The sequence below is a fragment of the Crocodylus siamensis genome, chromosome 1 (genome assembly GCF_052110815.1).
Source record: "Crocodylus siamensis isolate JL-2025a chromosome 1, ASM5211081v1, whole genome shotgun sequence".
Lineage (NCBI taxonomy): Eukaryota > Metazoa > Chordata > Crocodylia > Crocodylidae > Crocodylus > Crocodylus siamensis.
Window position 1 is genome coordinate 2,790,739 of NC_143395.1, and position 20,975 is coordinate 2,811,713.

The window sequence follows — 20,975 nt, forward strand, 5'->3', positions numbered from 1 at the left end:
AAGGCACATATTTACTTGACATATAAGGACTCAGGTCAGCAAGATAATACTGGGGCCTTGGAAAATACCATTGTGTTAAGGAAGGGTGGGTTTATCTGATGCTTCTGGACACATAGGCCCCAAATTCAGTAAAGCCATTAAACACAGGCTTAATTCTAAGCTTATATTTCAGTCCCTTTGGAAATCGGTGTATTTTATCTGAGTTAGGAAGTGATGCTTTCTAACATGATCTGCAGACAGCTGCCCAATCCTGGGACAGATGCATATTTTGCCATTTTGTTTAAGGCATTTTCAGTTTTTTTTGCGGGGGCGGGGAATGAAATAAGTTTTTGCATCCCAAAGACATGCAAACCTTTACATTTTCACATGCATCTGAACCAACATCACCTTCTCCTAGCAATGGCTCTACTTTTATTCAGGAATGGATTCATTGCCAAGAACCCCTACCCGCCCCTCTTAAAATCCAGCAATTAAACAGGATCTCAATTCAGGCTGATTTTGAAAAGTTCCAGCTTTTGTTGTGAATTTTTCACACTCCTGGTAATGGGTAATTGTAGCAGGAATGGCCCAAACTCATGCATTTTAAGATCAATTTGGTCAGTCATTTTGGGGCAATGATTTATGGGCCATCTAAGGAGAGGTGCCGAGCAACAGTAACAATCACTGACCTCAGAATCGCAGCACCTTTTTGGCTGTTACATGAGAAAGCTCATGTCTATGTAAAGTGCTTCCATACTACGATGGTAAGTGCAGGGTAGCTGGCTAGGAGGACTGGTCTGCTAGGCTATTTCTGCAAGGTGTGTTGTGTTTCCGGGGCAAGATGGCATGAGCGTGGCTTGCACTGTGATCAATAGCAATGACCTGCACTCAACTTGAACATCACTTGTTTTGTGAGCATCATAGCAGCGGTGAGCGCCAGATATCTAGATGGGCTCTGATTCCACTTCGGCAATTAATCCAGGTTGTACCAAGCTCCTACCATATTCTCAGACCTGTGTATAATAGACAAAGGCATCTTGAAGTCAATCACAAGGAAGCCCAGCAAAGATGCAGGTTACCCTGGCAGGAAACACCAGTGTACCATAAAGAGAGAGGGAACAAGAAGGAAATGCAAACAAGACAGCAACGGCCCCAAAACCACAACGTCTTCACGTGTGTACCGGCCTCCTGGGAACGAGCACGAGAGTGGGCAAACTCCGTTCTACACATTTCACTGGCTGGATTCAAACTCAAGTTTACATGCTTAACTCAGTTCAGAGACATGCCTGGGAGGGTGGTCGGAGCCATTGGTCATGCTGGGACAGGTCATGAAAAGATTATGTTGAAAAATAAAAGTCTTTGCTGAGCAGCTCTAAAAGTCCAAGTCATCTTGGTCAATCTCATCAGCATTTCCTCCCTTCTTTGTTGAAGCCTGGCCATCGTCGGCATCAGCACCGTCCTTCTCTCCATGTACAGGCCTGGCACACGAGGAATCTCTGTCCTCCTCATCTTCCTCGCTGTCAGGATACATTTTGGAAGACTTGCTGCCTCCCTTGCTTTTCACCTCCCCGCCAGGGTCGCTGCTTGTGTTCCCATTTGCCTCACTCTCGGCTTCACTTCTGTTCTCTGGCCCTGCGTGATCTTCATCTCCTGCCATGGCAGAGGCCATCTCTGGAGCCTCACTGTGATCTTCATCTTTGCATGCTCCATCATCCTGTCCAGGGTCATCGCCAGCTACTTCTTCCTCATTCCCTGCATGCTCATCAGCTCTTTCACCACCATTTTTCTCCTCTGCTGCTGGAGCTTCTGAACACGCTTCGCTCGCTTCTTCTGGGCCGGTCTCTTCCAGAGCCTTGTCCTCAGCATCGTCCTGGGGCTCTAGTCCAGCATCTCCGTTTCCTTCTGTGGCTTCTCCCCCCGTGTCCTCTGGACCCTCAGGACCCTCAGCCCTTCCTTCATCTTTGGATGCATTAGCTTGATTATTGTCCCCATCAGTCATCTCCTCTGGCGGCTCTCCTCCACCCTCAGTTTCCTCTTCTGCTTTGGGCTCCTCCTCTGTTTCCTGTTCTTCCACTTCTGCTTCTACATTTTGCTTTTCCTCTTCCTGGTTCTTTTCTTCCTCTTTTTCTTTTTCAACTTCCTCATTTGTTTCTCTTTCCTCCTTCTCTTCCTCCTTTGTTTCTTCCTCCTTTTTCACTTCTTCCTCTGCTTCTGCTTCCTCCTCCTCTTTTTCTTCCTCCTCCTTTGTTTCTTCATCTTTCACCTCCTCTTCCTCTTTTGTTTCTTCTTTCTCTTCTTCCTCTTCCTTCTCCTCCTTTGTTTCTTCCTCCTCTTTCGCTTCTGCTTCCTCCTCCTCTTTTTCTTCCTCCTCCTTTGTTTCTCCCTCTTTCACCTCCTGTTCCCCTTTCGTTTCTTCCTCCTCCTCTTCCTCCTTTGTTTCTTCCTCCTCTTTCGCTTCTGCTTCCTCCTCCTCTTTTTCTTCCTCCTCCTTTGTTTCTCCCTCTTTCACCTCCTGTTCCCCTTTCGTTTCTTCCTCCTCCTCTTCCTCCTTTGTTTCTTCCTCCTCTTTCGCTTCTGCTTCCTCCTCCTCTTTTTCTTCCTCCTCCTTTGTTTCTCCCTCTTTCACCTCCTGTTCCCCTTTCGTTTCTTCCTCCTCCTCTTCCTCCTTTGTTTCTTCCTCCTCTTTCGCTTCTGCTTCCTCCTCCTCTTTTTCTTCCTCCTCCTTTGTTTCTCCCTCTTTCACCTCCTGTTCCCCTTTCGTTTCTTCCTCCTCCTCTTCCTCCTTTGTTTCTTCCCCCTCTTTCGCTTCTGCTTCCTCCTCCTCTTTTTCTTCCTCCTCCTTTGTTTCTTCCTCCTCTTTCACCACCTCCTCCACCCCACGGGTTTCATCGTCTGAGACTTCATCCCTCTCAGCTGGTGCTTCCAACCCCTCTTCATCTGCCCCTTCCTGTTCTCCTGGCCCAGCAGTTTCATTTTGTTCTGGCTTCTTTTCTTCATCGGCTACTGGCTCTGCCTCATTTGGGTCAGGGGCACATTCACGAGGCTCCTCCAGGTTGATTTCCTCTCTTGTGTCCTCCCCATGCTCAGCAGGAACCACCTCACTCTCTGGGCCTGTTTCCGAGACACAGGCTGCCGTTTCACTCTCAGCCTCGACTTCACCCTTCCTCAACTTCAGGATGTGCTTTAAGTCGAATGCTTCCAGAACTGGGGCATTGGCTGCCGCCGCTGGGCCTCGGATGGGCCTGGAAGTCATTTTCTTCCTTGCGCAGGTGTCGCAGGGACAGTATTCCTCCTTGCCGCCTGACTGTTTGCTAAGATCATCCCCAAGGGTCCCGCTGAACACTAATTCTTCACCTATGTCCAATGACACGTCTGTTGTTGTCCCAGCTTGCTTACTCTGGGATGTATTCCTGTTGCTGTAGAGAGACTTCTTATACATAGTCTGCAGTCGCCGTCGCCGCTGCCCCGTCTGGATCGTCGACTCCTGACTCGCCGTTCGAGCTGGAGGCCTGGGAGTCCTCTTCCCGGCTCTGCTCTGGATCTTCTTCAGCTCCTTCTCTATGCTAGTCTGTAGCCTTTTACGCACTTCATCCTTCAGCTCTTCGATCATTTCATCCAGCTGCTGGTTCTCCTCCAAGTTCCACTTGACCTTTAACTCGTTCATGGCGCTGACGTAGTGAGTCATGAACTCCTTCTCAAGTTTCTTGAGCAGTCCTAGGACCCAGACTGGGTCGGGGTCAACACTTTTCTGCTTTTCAGTGGGCATGGCTGTTTCTGGACTGGCCTTCACACTGGATTCGTTATCGCTCAGAGGCTTCTCCTCAACCTGCTCTTCCAAAACGGGTTCAGATTCCCTCTCATTGAAGACTGATGTAGGACTTTCAGCAGCTTGCTCCGTTGCCTCATCATCCGCACTCTCTTCTGGGGTGGTTTCTTGTATAGATCCAGCTTCCCTTTTTTGCTCACGTTCCACAAATTTGCTGTCTTCTTCCTCTACGTTTTCCGTCACAGCGTAACGATTACTATCACGGTAATCCTGAACATCTTTTTCGCTCTTTGTTTCTGCTTTTCCTTCAGGAAACTCCACTTTTTCTTCCTCTTCAGGTTGTGAGCAGGACGTTGAAGGCTGAGAAAGCTCGTCTCCTTTCTTATCCTGCTCTTCTGCCTCACACAGGTCAGCTCCATTCTCCAGGTTTTCCTTGAGTTGAGCCGCTTTGGACTCTGCTGCCTTTTGGGGCAAGTGAGTGCAGTCCTTGACAACAGCCATGCTTTCTTCCCCTGATCCCCCAGACCCACTATTGACATCAACCCCAGAAGAGGACATTGGAGTGAAGTCATCCTCTGTTGAGTTACAGCCTTTAAAGCCCAAATTCGCTGTTACCTCATTGACTTCTTGCTGGCTAGAATTCAGGCCATCTTTTTCAGCTGCACACCCAAACCAAAGGCTCTGGAAAAAGCTCAGCAGTTCCTTGTGCCTTGAATTATTCAAGCCTTTTGATGTATTCAGTGGATCTAATAGCTCTTCATCAAGGAGCTGGAGTCCAGCAAGACAAGTCATCAGGGCGGTAGCAGAGTTACTGAGCTTCCTTCCCATTGTGGGAGATACTTCAGGCAAACTGTTTGACCGGTCAAATTTTGCTTCCTCTTTTGAGTTAAGCAATGCCTTCATGATCTGCACGGAAGCCTGGATATTGCTTGGCAAGTCTTTTTTATGATTTTGCCTTGCTTTCGTATCTGTTTGGCTGCATTCCCCTTGGTTGTCCTCAGCACCGTCTGAGATCACCTCAGCAGTTCCCTCTTGGTGGGGGCAGTCCTCCGCCTCCTCGTTAGCCCTGTGGGCTTCAGCAATCTCTTTTGCCATTTCCTCCTCTGCAGCACATTCACTTTTCCCTACATCCTCTGCTTCAGCTTTTTTCTCCGCTGAGATATACGGAGTATTTGCACAGCATGGTATCTTGGTGCTTGCCTCTGCACAGTCCTCTTGGCCATCATCCATTTCATATTTCATAAGCAACGTATCAGGGGGGATTTTGCTCAGCCACTCTTGGACCACTTCTTCAGGAGATGTGTTTGGTAGGGTAGAAGGCATTATATCCCCAGCTTCTGGTTCATCAAACTTTTCTAGCTGCTCTTCCCTCTTCTGTTGGCAAGAACTATCAGGTCCTTTGTGTTTGCCCTCACTGAAGCGACTCCTTGCCACTTCCGTTGTTTGTCGCACAGCTGTAGACCCCGAAGAAGCCAGCATGGAAGAGTCACCTACTTCTTTCTGCTCTTTGTCCACTGACTCTGAACGTGTGCTGGTGCTAGAGGAATGCCTTAACATTGCTGGCCGTACTTTTTTGCTGCTTGGCTTCCCTTTTGGTGGGGCAGGGCAGTGCAAACTGTACACTGAGGTAGTCTCTGACACAGATGCCTGGCTAACATTTTCTACCTCCGGTTGAATATTCTTCATTTTTTTGCTCTTTGATTTGGAAGATTGGGTCACATTGGATTGAGAACGGCCATCGTCACTTGTCCTGGACCCAGCTGTCTCTGCACATTGACCCTTTGTCTCTGAGTTGGAACAGACTCTTGAGCTGACAGTTGGAGGATTTCCATTCCTGGCCTCAGTTGTACAGTCAGATTTTGAGCATAAAGACTCGGCCATGCTTCCATGTCTTGATAATGGAGTCTTGGGATAAACTGTAGCATTCTCCTCTCCATCATTTCCATTAGGGGTTGCAAAGCCTGAGCCAGGGGAAGAAGCTTGATTGCTGTCATTGGGGTGGCTTCTCTTCCTGGTGCCTTTTGAGGACTTGCTGTAACATTTGGTTGTGCTGCTTGGGCTTTGGTCCTCATTACTAGCGGGAGGTGCCTCTGCTTCACACACCGAGGATGCGTTCGAATGAAGAGAGCCAGAGTGCTTAGATGGGTGGTCTCCTGTAGAGTGGCTCTTGATTTCACACGAACTTTTAGAGTGACCAGACATCTTTCTGCTTGACCTCAGGTCTTCTGCAGGGGGAGAGTTTTTCTTACTGCTGTTTGAAATGGATCCCCGAGATGACACCGACACATCGGAGCATACATCTGGCTGAATCCCTGTGGGCTTGCTTCTCTTGGATGCTCTGGACGAAGAGGAGGCATTACACAAAAGTACCTCATCACTGTCACTCTTCTTGCTGTTCCCATGGCCAGCTTTTGAATGGAGAGATCCTTGTGGAGAACATTGCTCACATTCACTGAAGTCATCTTTGACTGACTCGCTCAGCTTTTTCTTGCTCCAGGTCGAAAAGACTTCATTAATTTTGTGGTCATCTTCCTCTGACTCCATCTCTTTAGCCTCTTTCTTAGGGCTGGACTCACCGGAGGAACAAGAGATTGCTGGGTTCTTTTCAGGATATCCATCCTGTTCACTTTTGCACCTGCTGGATCTACTGCGGGCACTGTTGGTGGAAGATAAACGTGCATCACTATCCTCCGCCTCTGCCTTTTTCAAACTGCAGGATGACATGCTCCTTGCCATGTTACTAGTTTCCTTGTACATCTTTTTTTTACTCTGTCTGGAGTGCAGGGATGACTTCGAAATGATACTTTCAGCCCGGTTGGCTTCAACTTCATGTTTTTCCTCCTTTAAGCCCTTCACTGAAGATGCTTCAAAGCAGTTTTCATCTCCGTTCTGCGAACAGGTCTTGCGGACCTCATATTCTTCAATGGCATCCTGAAGATCCAGGTTGTTTTCACAGCTTGAATTGGACATGAGACCTAAGGAGGAAACTCTTTGGCTATTGGCAGTGTTAGTCCGTGTGTCTTCCTGCTCTTCTCCATGGGAGACAGCTGGAGACATCTTGCTCCAGCAAGTACACTTCTTACCTGATCGGTACTCCACTCTGTTTTCTATAGTCTCTGAAAATGAGGAAGACTCCTGCACAACGTGCTCAGAATATTCCTCACTGGATGTGGTGCGGATGCTGTCCATGGATGCCACCTTTTTGCGGATGATCCTTCTCCGTGAAGATGTGCTGGAGCAAGAAGACCGTGTGTGCCAAGTGTTTCTTACCCCAGGCTCCTCCTGAGAAGCATGCATGGGGTTTTTCCAAATGTCATAGTCCCGATGCTTCCTGCCACAACTGTGGCAATGAGTCTCCTCATAGTCTGACTCATCCAGTTTTGAGCCATAAGAATCACCGTCACAAGGATATAATGAATCATCTGCCTCCGAGCTGGCTTCCGGGTTCATTTTCTGCATGGGATCCACTCCACTGGTTTCCTCTATACCTGTCTCGTCACAAGGCTTCTTATTCATCAAACTAGACTTTCTGAGCTGTGTAGACCATTGAAGAGTTTCATCATTGAGCAAACGGAAGCGGACTTTCATCTCAACGGATAGACTGCCATCTTTGTTCACGTGAACTCGCTTTTCAATGTCATCATTTTCTAAGGAAGGGACCAGATCCCCAGCTTTTGCATGTGGACAATTGTTTGTAAAAGGAGGCCCATTCTCTGGTGAGGTGGTGAGACCATTTGGAAAGGACTTTTCTGATGACAAGGAAAATCTCATTGACCTGTTGCTTGAAGCCGACCTTGGGTGGATGACGCTTTTTTTGGTTTTCAGCCCAAAGTTCACTGGAATTTGGAAAAAGCAAAGGAAAAAACCCAGACAAAAGAGAAAATGATGAGCATTCATGCACAGGCAACGCAATATATACAGATCAAATCTTTAAGCTGCTACAAGCTGACATCGCTCTGTTGAAGTCAGTGGTGCTATACCAATTTACAGCAGTTCGGGATCTAGTTACATCTCAGTGAAGCGCCATAAACTCTAAATTGGCCTTAAAGGTGTAAAACTTGGGCTTTTTGTCTTCAGTCTACTTTGAATGGCACACTTGTTTGCAACATAATTTATCCTACAAAGCACTATTGTTTGGATGTTTCCCCCTTTTGGTTTCACCTTTTTGATACCTGCATGGAGAAACTATCCATGCACTTTGACAGATGCCTTCTTTCAATCTCTCATTGTGTAAGTTATCCCAGTTTAAAGTATGGGCACAAAAATGAGTTACTCTGAAGCAAATGAGGGAGGCGTTTGCTGTGTATAAGCTGTTCCATGGTCATTATGCGAATGCTTTTACTCTACTGTTGATAAAAAGCCAATTCCTGACATCTTTTTTGCATGAAAGTGGGGTGAGTTACCATGCCTTAGCTTCCAATTACCACAGAGCAAGTGCATGCATGCAGGCAATTACTTCAAAACTGCTGGCATACAGTAAAGGCCAGCCTTTTACTTTGTGGTAATATGTTGGTCTGTGTGCACCCTTCATTTCCACTTACATTCCCCACCATTTGGTGACACGTGAGTCACTCCATCTCCGGACTGGTGGGCAGTGCTTTTCACTTCCAAAGTGTCTACTGAAATTAGTTCATGGATTCTCCCAAAAACTCAGCAAATGCTCTCACATTCCTCCAATTTTCTGATAGAGAAATTTGAGTCAGAGAGATTTAGGGAAACTGAGTCAGAGGTTTAGGCGCCAAGAGACAAATGGCTGTGTTTAAACTTCAGTGCCTAACAAAGTGGTCTGATGTTCAGTGAAGCTGAGACATCACACAGCTGTCAAAGAAGCCAGATATGAAAAATTTTGGCTTAAGAGGCAGAAAAGATTTGAGGATAGGAGATCAAGGGGGAAACTCAAGGGTTTAGAGGGGACCAGAAACAGGGGCAAGAAGGGATGAAGTTCAAAAAGGGAAGGGGAGAGCTAGAGATGAGGCCACGAGAAAATCCGTCAAAGGGAACACTTGAGAAGGAAACAAAGGAGAAAGCCAGAGAGGAAAGGAGGTGTCTATGTGTGCGTGTGAAAATATCGGGGAGAGAGTGGGTTAAACTGCAAACTGGTGGGTGGATATGCATCAGATATACATATTGAGGGGCATTATCCTTATACACGTCTTGTCTGAAATTGCGGGTGTCGAGTGAAGTAGGCAGGGGGACCGTCATCCGCCCAGCCATGAACTGCCCCGTACAACATAGCTCACCGTTTTTCTTACTTTCGCTGTTCTCATTGATATGGCCACCCATGGACCGGGGGGTCAGGCCAGGGAGCTTCTCAACTGAATGTTTCCTCAAGCTCTCCATCATTATTGGTTTGAATGGCTCCCGGCCCGCACACACCAGCACGTTGGGGCAATGCAGCAGAGCTTGCATGCTGTCGATCTGCAAAGAAGAGGGCATCTGAGTTGCAACAAGTTCGTGACAGCACAACAAAGCAGGAGGTAATGGCATCCACTTACTGTTAAATCGGCCCTGGTGGAACTGCTGAGAGCTGAGTGCCGTGAAAGCCCCAGGAGCCTGCAGTGAGCTTTCCCGCCCTTGTGTAACCTCGCTGTGAAACCTGAATGCCAGCTCGACTCGGGGCCTCCCTGACCGCAGAAGACTTTATTACTCGAGCAGTTCTTCACTAAACGTGCTGATGTTACATCCCAGAGGAGGGTCCTCCATCCCCCCACCTCTGACCTGTGCTTGGGTGTGCTCCTTTGTCCTGCCCCTTGATCTCACCGTTGGTTATACACACAGGGCTGCTGCTGCTGCCAGCTCCCCTTGCAGGCTGCGGCTTCTCTTGCTAGGGAGGTCCTTTCCTGCGGAAGTGCAACCATACTTGGAGAAAAAAACCCTGCAGGTCCCATCACAAAGAAAGGCGGGGGGAGCAAAATATATGGGAAATATTTTTATCTGGTTGTTATTACTATTAGAAATACAAACACCAGTGGTTTTACCAGGGAATGGGGTGCAATGAATTTTCACCTCTGAACTCTTCTTATTTCATTATTATTGTTATTATTATTGATGATGGTGATGGTGTGTCTATATTAACCCATATCTCCTACTTGTCAGCAACCTGCTGCAATCACCAGGCCTTGGATGAGGCAAAGCAGAGAACACTGTCCATCCCCACATATTTCCTCCTCTCCCACCCCACCATTTTGCTTTATTACGGTGTATAAGATTAGGTTCTTGATGGAGAATGACCAGGGAAAGCAGATGATCTACTAGTAACTGTTGGTATTTGCATTGCCATAGCCTCTACAAGGTCAGCCCTGTTACGCTGGGTGCTGTATGCACATGCAACAGAAGAAGGTCTCTGCTCCGTAGATACTATAATCCAAGTAGCACAGTGCCTAAACACTGACGCTCCTGCTTCATAGTTGGTAGGGTCGGAGGGGACCTGAGCAGATCATCAAGTGCAACCCCCTGCCATGGCAGGAAAGAGCACTGGGGTCAAATGACCACAGCTAGGTGGCTGTCTAGCCTCCTTTTGAAGCCCCCCAGGGTAGGGGTGAGCACCACTTCCCTTGGAAGTTGGTTCCAGATCCTAGCCGCCCTGACCGTGATGTCGGGCCTCCTGATGTCTAATCTGAATCTCCCCTCTGTCAACTTATGGCTGTTATTCCTTGCAACTCCTGGTAGTGCTCAGGGGAACAGGGACTCCCCCAATGCCTGCTGGTCCTCCTTGCCCAGTTTATAGACAGTCACCAGGTCCCCCCTCAGCCTTCTCTTTTGGAGGTTGAACAGGTTCAGGTCCCGTCGCCTCTCCTCGTAGGGCCTGCCCTGCTGCCTGTGACCATGCCAGTGGCCTCCTTTGGACACTCTCCATGCTGGCCACATCCCTCCTGAAGTGCGGCACCCAGACCTGGATGCAGTACTCCAGCTGCGGCCTGACCGGTGCCGCATGGAGGGGGAGGATCACCTCCCCAGACCTGCTCGAGATGCATCTGTGGATGCATGACAAGGTGTGGTTGGCCTTCCTGACCGCGTCCCCACACTGCCGGCCCATGTTCATCTTGGCATCAGTGACGACTCCAAGATCCTTTTCTGCCTCTGCCCTGCCGAGAAGGGAGTTCCCCAGCCTGCAGGTATGGTGCCAGTTGTTCCTCCCCAGCTGCAGCACCTTGCACTTGTCGGTGTTGAATCCCATCCTGTTCTCATTCGCCCACCCCTGTGACCTGTCCAGATTTAGTTGTAGCCTGTCCCTCCCGTCTAGTGTGCCCACATCCCCCCACATCTTAGTGTCATCAGCAGATTTGAACAGGGTGCTTTTTACCCCTCGTCCAAGTCACTGATGAAGATGTTGAACAGCGCGGGCCCGAGGACCGAGCCCTGGGGGACCCCACTGCCCACGTCCTTCCAGGTCGAACATGACCCGTCCACCACCGCTCTCCGGGTGCGGCCCTCCAGCCGGTTGGCGACACATCTGACTGTGTGGGGGCGACACCACAGCCCCCAGTTTCTTAATGAGAACGGGGTGAGAGACAGTGTCGAAGGCCTTCCAGAATGAACCCGTGTTGGTTGCCCCTAAGCATAATCTCCCCTGCTGGCCCCTCACAGATGTGCTCCTGGATAATTTTCTCAAAGAGCTTCCCCAGGACCCAGTTTCTGTGCGACTATCTTAATTAGGAAAAATGGAGAAACAAAATAACCTAGAAAATCATTCTGCCTGCATATGTCTCTAGCCGGGGTTTTCTCTGTTTCTTTAGATTATGAGAGATGATGGAGGTGAGGAATGAAAGAATAAAATTAAACAACAAAAAACCTCTTTATTTAAAAAAAAATCTTATTAGAAAACAAATATTTGTAAAAAAAAACAAACAAAGGACTTTCTCCTTAAAAGAATATTTTTGTTCCAAATTCTCTTTTACAAGGTCTTGTATGTATATATACTGCAGTCATCACTATAAGGTTCTGAATGAAGAAAATATATGGGAATATATTTGTGTTGGTGAAAACAGACACAGCTGCAGAAACCAACAGAACTACATCATTACACTAACAGCGAATCTAATATGTGCTGAGTAGTATGAGACCACTATATTACTTGTGCACTAGAAGGGTGCAATAGGCTACAAGCTGACCTTGACAGGTTGCAGCGGTGGGCGGATGAGAATAGGATGGGGTTTAACACTGATAAGTGCAAGGTGTTGCACATGGGGAGGAAGAACCGGCACCACACTTACAGGTTGGGGAACTCCCCTCTTGCCAGCACGGAGACGGAAAAGGATCTTGGAGTCGTCATTGACTCCACGATGAACATGGGCCGGCAGTGTGGGGAGGCAGTCAAGAAGGCCAACCGTACCCTGTCATGCATCCACAGATGCATCTCGAGCAGGTCCAAGGAGGTGATCCTCCCCCTCTATGCGGCACCGGTCAGGCCGCAGCTGGAGTACTGCGTCCAGTTCTGGGCGCCACACTTCAAGAGGGACGTGGACGATATGGAAAGAGTCCAGAGGAGGCCACTCGTATGATCAGGGGTCAGCAGGGCAGGCCTTATGAGGAGAGGCTACGGGACCTGAACCTGTTTAGCCTCCACAAGAGAAGGTTAAGGGGGGACCTTGTGGCCTGCTACAAACTGGTCAGGGGGGATCAGCAGGTATTGGGGGAGTCCCTGTTCCCCCGTGCGCTGCCAGGAGTGACCAGGAATAACGGTCACAAGCTGGCGGAGGGTAGGTTTAGATTAGATATTAGGAGGCGCTACTTCACAGTCAGGGCGGCTAGGGCCTGGAACCGGCTTCCAGGGGAAGTGGTGCAGGCTCCTAGCCTGGGGATTTTTAAAAGGAAGTTAGATGAGCACCTTGCCGGGGTCATCTGACCCCGGTGCTCTTTCCTGCCAAGGCAGGGGGTCGGACTAGATGATCTACCTAGGTCCCTTCCGACTCTAGCTACTATGAAACTATGAAACTACTTAAAAAAAGATGGTTGTAAAGTGGCATATGAGGCATGGACTGCTCCCTGCATTCCCATAAAGCAGTGGCTTTCAACCTGTGGTCTGTGAGCCCCTGGGGGGCCCACAGACTGTTTCTAAAGGGTCCACGAAAGAGGGGTATGATCAATCAACAATATGTGAATACACACACTTGCAATTCAAAGGGGTCCACAACTTCATGTGAAATTTCCAGTGAGGTCTGCACCTCTGTTCAAATTTTTTTAGGGGTCCACAAAAGAAAAAAGCTTGAAAAACTACTGCCATAAAGTAAAGTTACTGGCTCAGAGACAGCAGTAACTTTAGTCTCTTTTAATTATTTACTGCAACTACTAATACACCCATGATCTGGGGGTCAACACTTTATAACGTTCCCTTAATCCTTTTATCAAAAACTTTCTGGGGACTGGTAGCTGTTTTTTATAAGAGAGTTTTAAAAGCTCTTTTTAATCACATTTATTTGGTAAACTCTCCCATTCTGCCTGAGAAATGCGAATCTGTAGGACCAAAGCAACAATTCATCTCAATCAGCCACAGCAAAACATCTCACCCATTTCTCTGTACATAACCGTTCCTCTTAATGATGACCCACAAAATATTACTACACGAGACAAATGGAGGACATCATTCTCCAGGGTAATCAATATGGCATCGTTCACTAGTACTACATTTTCTTCCAAATGAGGGCCCCGTTTTGTTGGGCGCTGAGGAAACACAACACCTCCAGAGACTCAGCATCTTATAGGATCAAGCCTATAGATTGCCTCTCACACTCCCCTGTTTAACCATGATGAAAAATTAACAAGAGTGGGCATGGTTTTGCAATCCTTACTCGTGCCAGTGCCCCCTGCCTGCCCTGTCTACACCAAAGGAAATCCTGGGCCATGAAGTCAATGACAAAACTCCCATCGGTGCCATGAAGGCAGCCTTCACTCACTGTAAATATAAAGCCTTAAAGCCACACTCCTGATGAGTGTATACTGTATATTAACAATTACTGTATTGGAAACATCGCTGTCTCTGAGCAGTAAGTACCAGGCCATGTTGATATGGCTGTGATGAAACGATGTCCAACATAAAGTTTCCTAGGCAATTTTTAGAAAGAAAAATCCTCAGAAGATTGCAGAAGGGGCTTGAGGAATATGAAGTTTATACGGAAAGAAGGGAAAGCTACATTAGCTAAAAGGAAGCGCTGTAAGGATGACGATTCCTGTAGGGTGCGAATACCAAAGAAGCAGAGAACTTGCATGGAGCGGTACAACTAGATTATCAAGGCCAGATTAACGCACAGGCAAAGCAGTCACATGCCTACGGCCCTAAGTGAAGAAGGGGCCCAGTTGTGCTGATTTTACATATTATAATTATTGAATGAAAAAAGTAATATAAATCTACAGTATGAAGGAGGGGCCCACAAGTTTGTTTGCCTAGGGCCCACTATAGCGTTAATCCAACCCTGAAGAGGATGGACTGAAATGAAGAAGAGGCAATCTAAGGCTGAATAGTGAGATGGGAGACTAGCATCCTACAGGATCGCACAATCCTCAAGTGCGAAGGGACCTTGAGAGTCATCCTGTGCAACCTCTTGAATAGATGTAGGGTGCCTTGTTTCTAAACCACCCTCAGCAGATGCCTGTCCAGCCCCAACTTGAACGTCAATGAAGGAGGCTCTGCAGGTTGTTCCATTGTCCCATCACCCATATAGAGAGTTTATCCTGGATGCAGTGAAACGAAGGCTGTGCAAATTATAGCACCTGAACACTGAAACCCAGACTTCTCAGAGAACCCAGGAATGGCCACTCCAGCACAATCCTTTCCTGTCTTTCCCTGGATAGATTAGATACTAATACCATAACGAGCATGCTTATCCGTTTATATAGTCCCTCTCATCAGTAGGTCACGAAGCTTTTGACCAAGGAGGTCGGTCTCACCCTTATCCTCATTTTACAGAAACTGAGGCACAGGTTATGAGGTGACCCATGCAAGATCAGGCAGTAGGGCCAGGGCTGACCTGATAACAGCACCTAGTTCTTCTTGTGTCCCAGCTCAATGCTTTATCTTCTGAATCACACCATACAGATGAGCTAATAATGTGAATCTGCTTCACCTCTGAGCTTCTACAATTACAGTAGCTCTCACCCACAGTGGTATAAAATCAGACACGACATATCAGTGATATCAGGTCAGCCAAACATTTAACGTGCTCAGCTGGGGGCAGGGGAATGTTTTAATTAGACCAGTTCCTGAAGAACTGCTATAATTAAAACACCTTGCTGTCACATGTCATTCGAAGAGGTTTAGATAAAGCACCCCGCGGCCATTTTTAACGCTCAGGGACTTCTGCACTTGACAGTGAGGTCACGCTGGAGCATTCTAATAAGAAGGTGAAACGGATTCAATTAATTGAGTATGCTCTGACAAGTTTTAATTAAAACATGGACCAGCACGTGTATAGGGAGCCAGTGGGTTTGATTCTGGAGTCCTTACTCATGTGCCTAGTCTCACTAAGTGTGCATCCTTGCAAAAGGCTAAAATTGCCTTTTAAGATCACTCAAGCTTTTTGGCAACCAGCACAGGCCCAAGGACTTTGATGGCCTGCATCCTTTGGAGGGAGTGGACATCAAGATTATTTAATGAAATTATCACTCTGTTGCAGAAGCAGCTGCTGTTTTTATGAAGTTAGCAAATAGCCTGAAGGACACCAAATGCAAAGCCTAATTTTCTACTCCGAAGAGAAAAGGGGCTTGATTTCACTGTCTTCCCCTTTGTCCCATCCTCATTTGTTTTTTCCTAGAAGCTGCTACAAATAAAATTGATGGTTATATATTGGTTAACACCGACTTGCCAACCATTATCTTTTCTCCTTTCACTACCTATAAGACTGTCAGCCTTTCTAACTGGCACCTGAGAAGCTACCTGAATACCTGATATTACTGCCACCCACTGACCAGCATAAGCAAGATGCCAGAGCCAAATTTCCAGACCATAAATTTGTGTTGAGGAGTTGAGGGGGCACGAATCCCTAGGATTTACCCTTTCTGTCCAGACACAAAGAAAGGGAAACTGTGCAAAACCGGCTTCCAATTCCCTAGCTTGAGCATGGTTTACAGTAAACAGGGATGTAGGATGGGAAGCGAGTACCATGGGCATACAAGCAACCAGGTAACAGACATTTAGCCTACAGGGATCTACAAGAACATTCACTCCAGCCCTTCCAACACAGCACAGACAAAGCACCTCTCACACCCATGACAAAGTTTGGATCGTTAGGACCAGCATCTCAAAAACTACAGTGGGCCACAGACAGGGAACAGGAGATACCAAGTAACTCCTTCACACTTAATGTACATATAAAAGGTATGAGCATAGAAATAATTTATCCCAGGATAAAAGTTGTTCTGTGATAAACACCTGTGCATCCACTCTTTCCCTTGGACTAGTAGCTTAGCCCACAGTGAAAGATGAGCCAGTGGCCCGGTAAGGAATCCCAGGCTTTCTGGCTTCATTGAAAAGGGAATCACTAGACTTTCCTAAACCCACATACCTGAATAATTGGGCAAAAAATAAAAGGAGAAAAAAAAGGAATGAGCAGTTCGCAATGAAAAGGTTGGCAAAAGCCTCAGAATTTAATCCAGAGTTCTGGAAGTAGTGCAAAAATGTATTAGCAGGTGCTTATTCAAATATCTAAATGTTCTGCCCAGGCAGCATTTTGCCTCCATTTTGTGTTCTTTCTCTGCAGATGTTCCAGCAAATCAATCCTTTGGCACAACTGCTCACAACACAAGGCAGCCCGACTTTCCAAGATGAAATGACTAAGCAACACTTAGTGGGAACAGCTTGAAAGCTATTGGCTGAAATGCATTTTCACAGGAAACTCATCAAACATCATTGGAAGGTGGACAAATGGGTGGTAATCCATGTCAGGCCTAATAAAAGTCCCACTGAAATCAGTGGAAAGACTCCCCTTGACTTCAGAACCATGATGTGGGCATTGTAGGCAACGAGGGAACGACACAAAGTAAAAAGGTAGGAGGCTGCTCTATCATACTTTACTGATCTGGTTATTTACTACTTACGGGGCGCATCTACATGTGCAAATAAGCACGACTAAATGTAGAGTGCATTAATTTAATGAACATGATTAAGCAATTTCTGGCAGGTATCTACACATGCAGGGACTTGGCACTAGTGCTAGGTCCCTCCAGCCCTGCCACGTCCCCCTAGTAGAAGGGCAGACCTGACACTAAAGTTAGTGCTGGGGCACGTCTACACGTACGTTAATACACTTTAACTAATAGTGCCTAAATTTGATACCTGCATTTGTAATTACCAAATTTAGTGTCAACTAGCCTAAGTTAATGCTCATTAAGGGTGCGTGCATGTAGATGCGTGCCCATAAGGTGCATTAACTATGGCTAATGCACATTAATGTGTCTTATGTAGATGCACCTATAGAGAAGCAAGACTTGTCTGGTAACATTTATTATTGAACCAGCTATATATGAGTTTCTAGGCATAAAAATTACCTTCTGCGGGTCAGGGGAAGAAGCAGATACAGCTTAAGCCAGTAGCATAATGAGGGAGGTAGGAGGCAGGCAAAGTAGCGGCAGCTATGCTGCTGGTCTGGAGATGGTCCTGCCACTGAAACCACAGCCACCGATGCTGCCTTTTTCACGGCTGCTGCCCAGAGCACTCAAGCACCCAGTTATGCTCTGTCCTAAGTTAAATACCAGGTAGAATAATGGTTTTGTTTAACCAGATCTGGCAAATGGAAATGGTGACTTACCAAAGGGAAGAGGGCAGAAAACCTGTGCCGCAAAAAGAAGTGATCAAAAGTAGCTGCAGGTGATGGTAAGACTTGCATTGAGAGAGGGCCCAGTGTCCAAGCAAGTTAAGTAATGCTATACAAACATGTGGAAAATACCAGGCCTCACTCCTATCCAAAAAATGGCATGAGACAAGGGTATGGATGAGAGGCGTGAAAGAGGGACTAAGAAAAATAATGGGCTATGCCCAACTCCTAGCCGGTTAGGAGCAGGGATCAGAAAGCTCCATCTACCTGGCCGTTAGCAGGTGGTGGGCTACTTTTCCTATTCTGATCCCTTGCACAGGTAGATGATACCTCGGTAAAATAACTCATCCCTGCAAATTTCGCCCCAAGCAATGGTTCGGGGCGATGCACCTTGTAGAGGTTCCAGAAGCAGCCCACGGGTCCCGTGACGGCTGGAAACACCCCAGGACCCTGAGGAAAGCTGCTGGGCAGGACGGATGAAAGGGGAAGTCATCTAAGAAAGAGAAAGGAATACACAACAGCAGACCTATTTTGAAGAAGCAGGTAAACCCGAGAAGCAAACGGGACACTGGATGCTGCAGTGTGATTTTTTTTTTTTTTCTGAGAGGAGACACAAGCACAAGGTCAATGTCTCTCAGAAAGTTGACTCAGCTCTCACCAAAGATGGTGAGAGTCTTCCTGTTACTTGAATTTGGCCCATGTTGGCTCCAGACCATATCTGCTTCCCACAAAAGAAAGTTTCTTTTCTCCATATATGCCCAGTTTACAACCTCGGTCTAGGATCTGAGACTCAAGCCAAGACCCTTCTGGCTTGAGACCGGACAAGAGAAAAGGTCAGGTTTTTATTTTTTTTCACATGGAGATTGCAATACCAAAAAGGGGGAAACATCTTTAGAAAACTTTTTGGTGAAACATGTTCTCTCCTTCCCAACAAATTGTAATCATTAATCACAAAGCATCTAGCCAAAATTTAGGGCAGAGTCTCCCGTCTCTTGCACTGATAAATCACAAACAATCTCCTACACTGGGAAATCAAGAGCAATATTCCTGTCCTTAAACATGCAAACAAGATGAGTCAACCATTGCTCACAACTTCATCCCCAAACCATAAGATTGGGTTAAAACCAGGATTTTTAAAAATAATTTTTGGGAGGGTCTTCAGCTATTTGATCTGGTGTCTGAGCTCTCTGGGTTCACAGGTTCAGGTTGTTTTCTTTGATCAGGAGGGCTAGACAGTTATCTTAAAAAATAAATCAGTAAAAGACTCAGATTCTCCCATACTTGGGTGACTGCAGAAGCTGCCCAAGAAATGGACTAGGGCGCACACAGAAATGCACCAAGGGGAAAATCCTGTCTTCATGGAAGTGAATAGGAATTTTGTCTTTCACGTCAGCAAGGCCAACGTTTTAAACACTGAAAGACTTGTGATAAAAGTGTGAGCATTGATATTAGGTGAAGAAACCCCACCCTGGAAGTGTGTGGGGCAGCCCTGGGAAAACAGTTGCAAGCCGGAGGAGACTCAGGCCTTTCCTCTACTAACTTTGCAATGCAACTCCTCAATATACAAGCAGGGCTAATATGTTTTTTTCTTGTTTGTAAGGTGAGAAACTGGGAGTGGATGACAAAGCAAAAAGGCTTCCTTTGTTCCCTTCCAAGTCTTCCCCAAAAGAAAAGGTCACTTTCTGGTAACAGAAAACTCTTCTCTCTCCCTGAAAAAGGTGCCTTTCCTGCAGATAACAAGCCCAGTCCAAACCCCTCCCGCAGGACGGGTGAATTTGTCCTTCCTGTAAATTCACAATTTTTCCAGGAGGGGGTGGAATTTTGCCATACTTGGCAACACGGATAAATATAAGCAACGTGGTTGCTGGTTTCAACTCGCTGCATTTGTTCTACCCTGGTTTCAATTGCTCTATGGCCAGAAAAATAATACATTGGCACCGGAATATGCACAGGACAACCAGTGGTTTCTCTTTGCCCAAGCAAATGCAGAGTTGCCAGTAAGTGGGGTTGGATAACAGGTGGTCTTGGAAATGCATGAGAGGCAGGGTTTTTTGTGATAACTTGTATGGGACAAACTGTCTAGTTGGTTTGATAAGCTTTTTGGGCATCCTCACACTATACATTTGGGGCCGTATAAGATATCAGAAAAAGACCCTTGCTTCTTTTCTGATAATGACACCTGATTATGGTTGGACCTATCTGAAGCTGATCTAAATCGTCATTATTCCATTTATTTCAATTGATGCTCAATCATGCTAGCTGAGGATCTGCCCAGAGCATATCTAAAAGGAGAGAGCAGCGAGTTCTTAAAGTCATTCAGACTGCATCTGGGGAAGATAATGAGACGGTTGTTACAGCAAATTCCAAATGGCATGAACACCACTGATTGTGGATCAGTTTGGATGGAAAGTCCTGTTGGTGTTTATACATTTCTGGTTGGACTCATCATGGTTTTGCCCACAAACTGTGGAAATTGTGGTAAGACAACTTAAACCAACATGAAAGTGGTGGCTTGTTTTAAGATTTTCATCCAGAAGCTCAAATGGTAGATATGGGACCTCAGGCCAGCAGTCGAGTACCAGCTGAGGAACTGTCCTCACTGGCAATAATTCATATGTGAAACACGAAGTTGTAGGCAGAATATGACACATGGAAACAGAGAAAAAGGAGCAAAAGCACCGTTGTCTGCTGAGCTCAGAGATTGTTCAGTATTAAATTAATAATAACTTCACTATTAGCAGTAAATCATAACTCAGGCACCTAGACACTGTCACTTTATTATGCAGAAATTGATTTTTAAACTTTTGTTTCTTCAGAACAGTTACTCTGAAGTCAGTGCTGGGGCAGAGGGCAAAGTGTTTTGTTGTGGGCTTTTGTGTTTATCTGGAAATGATGTCAAATAAGTGTCTGTTCATTTTTTAAGGAAGGGATATTCCCATCTGGCCAATGTGGACAGCAGAAGCCCACTAAAAGCACGTGGTGATGTATATGATGTTGGAAGGGGGGCAAGTGATAATGTTATAATTCATGTTTCTTGGGGCAGTAGTGATGTGCTCTGTGTTGATGAGGGGATACCGCTGGTATCTGGGTCTGTCAGGCCTGGTGGTTTGTTGAGAATTGCTGCGACAACTTAACCAACTTGAATGCAAAATTGCAGAAAATGAAATCATCCACAGACTGGATTAACTGTCCCAGCTGCCTGTGGAGGGTTTCGATTGAGAGTGTGGTCAGGGGTAGAAAGGTAAGAAAGATTTATTGACTTAAGAAAAACACAACTACGTGTAGTAACAAGACAAACAATGACAGACAAAAGCAATTCGCGTCGGCAACTTATGGGCTGTCCCCTCTGATGCCTGATACGCAGCAAGCTTCTCTTTCCACGAAGTTCAGCGAGGTCAGGCGTCCCCGGACAACGCTGTCTGAGGGGTGCCAGGAAGGACCCTGGAATGCAGTTCTTGGGCTCCTTCAGGTCCGTGGGCCACTGA

At 46.7% G+C, this 20,975-nt stretch overlaps 1 protein-coding gene across 1 annotated transcript in view; it reads right to left on the reverse strand.

Moving 5' to 3' along the window:
* Positions 1–1,351: 1,351 nt before the first annotated feature.
* RP1L1 (RP1 like 1) overlaps positions 1,352–20,975 on the reverse strand; it is a 33,122-nt gene continuing 13,498 nt past the window's right edge. The window contains exons 2-6 of the mRNA XM_090031578.1: positions 8,986–9,163; positions 6,193–7,392; positions 2,843–5,199; positions 2,372–2,527; positions 1,352–2,098 (exon numbers count right to left, since the gene is read on the reverse strand). Of these exons, the coding sequence (XP_089887704.1) occupies positions 1,352–2,098; positions 2,372–2,527; positions 2,843–5,199; positions 6,193–7,392; positions 8,986–9,163 (4,638 nt within the window). The remainder of the gene's footprint in view (positions 2,099–2,371; positions 2,528–2,842; positions 5,200–6,192; positions 7,393–8,985; positions 9,164–20,975) is intronic.